General features: G+C 42.5%; 1 protein-coding gene across 1 annotated transcript in view; it reads left to right on the forward strand.

Annotated features, from left to right (window-relative positions):
• The window catches only part of LOC132167771 (uncharacterized), an 8872-nt gene extending 5121 nt beyond the window's left edge, over positions 1–3751 (forward strand). Inside the window, exon 6 of the mRNA XM_088512703.1 lies at positions 3646–3751. Coding sequence (XP_088368829.1) covers positions 3646–3751 — 106 coding nt within the window. The remainder of the gene's footprint in view (positions 1–3645) is intronic.
• Positions 3752–7322: the final 3571 nt, after the last annotated feature.

Here is a 7322-nt window from a genome sequence, read left to right on the forward strand (position 1 = left end):
TCCGAAAGAGTTATCGTTCGTTAGTGAAGATGGGGGACAAACGAACTCGAATCACTTCGTACCACCAGCCGACATGATTGCCTCGAAGTTCTGCACAAGCTCGTAAATTTTCAGGCCTAATAATTTTGCTTCGCATCTGACCATTTTCTTCCACGTAGGATTTCGGTCCTAGTTGTGAAAAAAATAACCTCATTCGCCCGAAATTTTACTGGCGTGCTCAGTGCTTCGAGGCGATCATGTCGGTGGGTGGCACGAAAAAATTTGAGTCGTTCCGTCCGGGATCGGGGGCGCTTGTTAACTTTCAAAAAAGGTTATCGTTCGTTAGTGAAGATGGGGGGACAAACGAACTCGAATCACTTCGAGCCACCCGCCGACATGATTGCCTCGAAGTTCTGCACAAGCTCATAAATTTTCGGGCCGAACAATTTCGCTTCGCATCTGACCATTTTGTTCGGCCATGGGCTTCGGTCCTAGTTGAGAAAAAATACAACCTCGTCCGATTTGCCCGAAATGTTTCCAGCGTGCTCAGTACTTCGAGGCAATCATGTCAGCGTGTGCCACAAAGAAATTAGAGTCGTACCGGCCGGGATCGAGGCTTTTGTTTAACTTTCAAAAAAAGTTATCGTTCGTTAGTGAAGATGGAGGGACAAACGAACTCGAATCACTTCGTTGCTCCCGCCAACATGATTGCCTCAATGTTCTGCACAAGCTCGTAAATTCTCGGGCCAAACAATTTTGCTTCGCATCTGACCATTTTCTTTGGCCTAGGGTTTCGGTCCTAGGTGTAAAAAAAAAAAAAAAAAAAAAAACCTCGTCCGATTTGCCCGAAATTTTATGAGCGTGCTCAGTGCTTCGAGGCGATCATGTCGGCGGGTGGCACGAAGGAATTCGAGTCCTTCCGGCCTGGATCGAGGGCTCTTGTTAACTTTCAGAAAAAGTTAACGCTCGTTAGTCAAGATGGGGGGGCTAACGAACTCGAATCACTTCATCCCACCCGTCGACATGATTGCCTCTAAGTTCTGCACAAGCTCGTAAATTTTCGGGCCAAACAATTTCGCTTCGCATCTGACTATTTTCTTCAGCCTAGGGTTTCAGTCCTAGTTGTGAAAAAATACAACCTCGTCCGAAAATGCCCGAAATTTTACGAGAGTGCTCAGTGCTTCGAGGCGATCATGTCGGCGGGTGGCACAAAGAAATTCGTTCCAGGATCGGGGCTCTTGTTAACTTTCAGAAAAAGTTATCGTTCGTTAGTGAAGATGGGGGACAAACGAACTCGAATCACTTCATGGCACCCGCCGACATGATTGCCTCGAAGTTCTGCACAAGCTCATTAATTTTCGGGCCAAACAATTTTGCTTCTCATCTGCCCATTTTGTTCGGCCTAGGGTTTTGGTCCTAGTTGTGAAAAGAAACAACCTCGTTCGATTTGCCCGAAATTTTAAGAGCGTGCTAAGTGCTTCGAGGCGATCATGTCAGCGGGTGGCACGAAGAAATTCGAGTCGTTCCGGCCGGGAACGGGGGCTCTTGTTAACTTTCAGAAAAAGTTATCGTTCGTTAGTGAAGATGGGGGACAAACGAACTCGAATCACTTCGTGCCACCCGCCGACATGATTGCCTCGAAGTTCTACCCAAGCTCATAAATTTTCGGGCCAAACAATTTCGCTTCGTATCTAACCATTTTGTTCGGCCAAGGGCTTCGGTCCTAATTGAGAAAAAATACAACCTCGTCCAATTTGCCCAAAATTTTTTGAGCGTGCTCAGTGCTTCCAGGCAATCATGTCGGCGGGTGCCACGAAGAAATTCGAGTCGTTCCGGCCAGGATCGGGGCTCTTGCTAACTTTCAGAAAAAGTTATTGTTCGTTAGTGAAGATGGGGGTGCAAACGAACTCGAATAACTTCGTGGCTCCCGCCGACATGATTGCCTCGAAGTTCTGCTCAAGCTCGTAAATTTTCGGGCCAAACAATTTCGATTCGCAACTAACCATTTTGTTCAGCCTAGGGTTTCGGTCCTAGTTGTGAAAAAAAATAACCTCGACCGATTTGCCCGAAATTTTACAAGCATGCTCAGTGCTTCTAGGCGATCATGTCGCCGGGTGGCACAAAGAAATTCGAGTTGTTCTGGCCGGGATCGGGGGCTCTTGTTAACTTTAGAAAAAGTTATCGTTCGTTAGTGAAGATGGGGGGGCAAAAGAACTCGAATCACTTTGTGGCTCCTGCCGACATGATTGCCTCGAAGTTCTGCACAAGCTCGTAAATTTTCGGGCCAAACAATTTCGCTTCGCATCTGACCATTTTGTTCGGCCCAGGTTTTCGGTCCTAGTTGTGAAAAAAAACAACCTCGTCCGATTTGCCCGAAATTTTCCAAGCGTGCTCAGTGCTTATAGGCGATCATGTCGGCGGGTGGCACAAAGAAATTCGAGTTGTTCTGGCCGGGATCGGGGGCTCTTGTTAACTTTAGAAAAAGTTATCGTTCGTTAGTGAAGATGGGGGGGAAACAAACTCGAATCACTTCGTGGCAATCGCCGAATTGATTGCCTCGAAGTTCTGCACAAGCTCGTAAATTTTCGGGCCAAACAATTTCGCTACGCATCTGACCATTTTGTTCAGCTTAGGGCTTCGGTCATAGTGGTGAAAGTACAACGTCGTCCGATTTGCCCGAAATTTTACGAGCGTGTTCAGTGCTTCAAGGCAATCATGTCAGCAGGTTGCACGAAGAAATTCATGTCATTTCGGTCGGGATCGAGGCTCTCGTAAACTTTCAAAAAAAATTATCGTTCGTTAGTGACGATGGGGGGGGGCAAACGAACTTGAATCACTTCTTGGCAACCGCCGACATGATTCCCTCGAAATTCTGATGGTGGTCGTGTTTGGTGGGAGAGAGAAAAATTTGGGGATTATGAAAACAATTTTTTATATATATATTTATATATATAATTTCTAAAACTTTTTAATTTTTTTAAAAAGTATTTTTTTATAAAATTAATTATATGACACGTGGCGACATCTGATTGGTGCTGACATGTCATTCCGTTAAGTTTTAGGTGAAATTTTAAAGGATGTACCATTTTGGTCTTTATGAAAACCATAGGTACCTCATGTGATAAAAATGAAACCATAAGGAAAAAAAATAAAGTCTTGAACCCTAGGGAGTGAAAGAGTATTTAACCCTAAATTTTAATATAAAAAGCGTGGTGACGTGGCATGGTTGAGTTGCGGATGGATTTTGGAAATGAGAGCATTTTTTGTGTGGTCTTTGCACAAAAGGATACTTTTGTGTCACCAATTAGAAGCTGACACATCAGCTCATCAACCTAGACTTATTGTAAAGACAAAGACACAACCACACTTGATCCTATCAAATATAAAAGAAAAAAATTTTAAAAACTAATTAATTTTTTTAAAAAAATTATATTCTTGGGGTGGCCATGAGGGCCACTCCTAGGCTTGGGTGGCGCGCCGCCACCCCACCCAGGCCATGGGGTGGCGGGCAAGCAACCCCTAGTTTCTTCCTCTTTTTTTTTTTTTTTTTTTCTCATCGTTCAACTAAACTGGGCATGTGCAACAAACAACCCATACCACTTTTTCTTCCTCTTTTCTTGAATTCTTTTCTTTTTCCAATTCTCTTTGTATATTGTGCTGCAACAGGGATAGCCATGGATGGCTAGAGGAAAGGACGCCGATGGTATTGACATCGACAGAGCAGTCGTTGCCGGAGATGGCGATGTCGGTGGCTGATAGAAACCCACAATAAATTGAACAGAAAGATGTAGATAATTGATAAATAATGAACTCCACTTAAGGGTTGGGGACAAACCAGAAAGACACAAGTCAGATTACAATTCAATACCCCAACCAATCTCTAGACTCTTGGTTTATACTAGGCTTACAACCCACTACTCACAACACATTTAGTAACCACCCATGATACACACTAGCCCATAACACATAACTATCCACTAACATAACATAACAACAGAATACTAACTACCCAAGTAGCAATAACATATACAAGGATAATAACTACCCACTAAGCTACTACCCCCCACTTCCATGATGCCAAACTTTCCCAAGACTGTGACAATCCGGCTGCTCTATCTTCAAAGGTGCAAGGCCAAATTATTGATGTGACTAGGGCCGACATTGCCGCCACCCTTCAATGCAATGATGAGCATCCTCCAGAAGCTGCACATCTTGCCGAGCAACCGCCCCGATACTATGTGGGGGAAATCATTGAGGATATGTGCCAAGGGCACTATGCTGATGCCCACGATAATGCCGGCAGCCGATCCAAGCTACCTCGAAGGCTTTGGTTTGTGGACTCCATACTACACCGCAATGCCTTCCCCTTGGGACACAAAACTCAAAGGCACGATCAATTTCTTCAAACCCTCTACGCCTTCCACAAAGATGCTTGGCACTCCATTCCCGACATCATTTGGAACCAAATACATAAATTTTGGAATGGAGTGCACATTGGGGGAGTGGAGTCCACTCATTCATGGGGGTTGCCTTTTCCATACCTCATCACCTATATCCTCCGAAAGAAAGCATCAAGAGCACCGTAGCTGATGAGCCAGTCACTACTACTCCCATATTTGGCATTCGCCAATGGAATAAGAGCTATGCCCATATGCCCCGGGCACCTTCAGCACCAGAAGCTGATGAGGAAGCGGATGAGGCCGAGCGAATGGCAGAAGATGAACCGGCAGCTGAGCCGGTAGCAGCGGAAGAGGAGGAGGCCCCGAACGTCTTTCGAGCCGCACAACACCGCTCCCTTAGTGAAGAGATGGCAGGCCTTCGGAGAGAGCTAGCTGATCAAAGAAGGGAGGCTCGGGAAGATAAAGCACTGATGGATCAACGATTAGCTGCTTTGGAAGAATTGATGCGGTCCATCCTTAGCCATTTGCCACCACCATCTGGAGCATCTACTTCTGGACAGCAATGAGCAGGGACCACCGTCTGGTTGAAGACATAAAACTTAGCGCTCATGGGAGGCACCCCATAGTTTATCCCTTTCTTTTGTTTAATGTGTTTTCAGTTCAATTTTTATTTAGTTTTAATTTTGTTCCTCTTTACTTGTTTGTGTGTTTTCTTATTTTGCAGGGCCAAGTGTGTTTCACTTCAAGTTTGGGGGTGTGCTATGAGCCATGCTTTCCAAGATCATATCAACCATCTCCCGGGTACATTCTTTCCTTTATTTAGACACATTGGAGACAATGTGTCATTTAAGTTTGGGGGTATGGGCACACATGTTCACACACACTTTGTCCCAATTTCATGTTAATAGTTTTGCTGTTTGTTTATATATATGAAAAAAAAAAAATTGCATGTTCATGTTTGCCCGAAAATTTTAAGTTGATCTAAAAGAATTTTGGGTTGAATTCATCAGTGAGCTTAAAATTTTGAACACATGATCTGATGAGTGAATCTGTTAGTTTGATTACTTGTTGATGACAGTTGAAAAATCGCATATTTGATCTGATCACACAAGCACATTAGCACATAATCTGTGAGGTATGACATGAGGTCTGATATGTGTGCTTCTGCATCTTGGATGAAATTGGATGACTTATTAGATGACACTATAGCATATATAGTGATAAAAAAAAAATAAAAATAAAAAAGAGAGAGAGAGAGAGAGAGAGAGAGAAAGTATGAAATAAATGATCATTGGTGGCTTTTCACTGAGTAACTGGACCTCTTGCCTCAACGCATTGAGTGTTCACGTCAAAAGGTGAAAAATGTTGATTTGATCAATGTCATGGTTAGTTGGTTTTGTAGCCTTTTTGACTCGAGTTAATAGGTCCTTAGGGGTGTCTCTACACCTAATGCCGTAAAATCACCTGGTTTGGGAGCCATTGACTTAACACTCGCTACAAGGGTCAATTAGAAAGCTTAAGGGAACCAACATTGCACGACCTGATCAAAAAAAAAAAAAAAAAAAAGAGAGAAGAAAAGAAATATGCTAGTGTGTCATTCTAATAGGAATTTCAGTGAATTCTGAGGTAAGGAGACATTGCATATTGGAAAGATTTGAAAGCCTCATAATTTTGTACTAATTCACTGTACACAAATTTCAAACTTGTGATGATTTAGCATGGCCTTTGTAAGTAATTGCACTCTGAGATTCCAATTCATTATGAAGATGGAGTACATCTTTTTAAGCTTGCTTATGAATGAAAATCATAATCTTGAAGTGATGCTTTAATTTTTGGAAAAACATGAACTGTGCATGATGTTTGTGGGTAACATTTCTGGAAAACTCTCACGAGACTTCACTCGTCCACTAGGAAATTCCTAGGGGTTTAAAAGGCTTGTTGCATACGCTAAATGCAATCGCATATCCCACGAAAGATGGATTTATCTTTTGTTTTCTGTTTTTCCATTCCTGTTTTTAGTTTTGTATTGCTAAGGGGCTAGCAATATGTAAGTTTGGGGGTGTGATAAATGCTAAAATATTAATATTTTTAGCCCTTAACTTGCATGTTTTAATCCTTTGGTTTTGATTAATTAGGTCATTTTAATTCCTTTTTGTGTTTTTCTTACTTTTGTAGGCTTTTGGAAGAAAATGAAGCAAATCTAGATGATTTGGGCTCAAAGAGAGAAGATGGGAAAATTGGGAGCTCTCTGACACTGCGATCGATCACAGGGTACCTGCGATCGAGCGCAGTACCCGAGAAGATCAAACACAAATTAGGCCAGGAGCGATCGAACGCATGACAGAAGAAGGATTGATCACAGACCTGCGATCGAGCGCACACAGGTTGCGATCGATCACACCCATGCGCATGAGACACATCAAGTGGTGGCCAGAATGTATCCCTTTCCATATTAGGGTTTTCCAACTCCCAATTGTACTAGGTTTTGAAACCCTACGAAATCCCTAGGTTTACTACTTTGTCAAGGACTTCTAAAGCCTATAAATAGACCCTTAAGCCTCTAGAATAGATATACTTTGTAAGGAGAAGAAGAGGAGCTCTTCAAGTTCAAGTGTCGGGTTTATTCTTTTCCTTTCTTTTCTTTTCTTTATGAAGATGTTTAACATCAATTTTATGTGTAGCTAAATTACTTAGTAGGGCTAGATTGAAGCCCTAGTTATGTTTAGTTAATATTTCAATATTGGCGCCCTTGTAATGATCTTGTTGTGCTATTTAACTTGATTAATGCCTACTTACATGAATTCCTCATATGTGTGTGCCTGATCAACATATGCATGTGGTATGGACTAGTTAGTTAAATCAATTTGGATGGCCGAGTCCTGGGTTTAACATAAGTAACAAAAGAATCCACACTATGATTCTTAGGTTAATCAACATGGGGAA

Source organism: Corylus avellana, chromosome 2 (genome assembly GCF_965113065.1).
Source record: "Corylus avellana chromosome 2, dhCorAvel1.hap1.2, whole genome shotgun sequence".
Taxonomy (NCBI): Eukaryota; Viridiplantae; Streptophyta; class Magnoliopsida; order Fagales; family Betulaceae; genus Corylus; species Corylus avellana.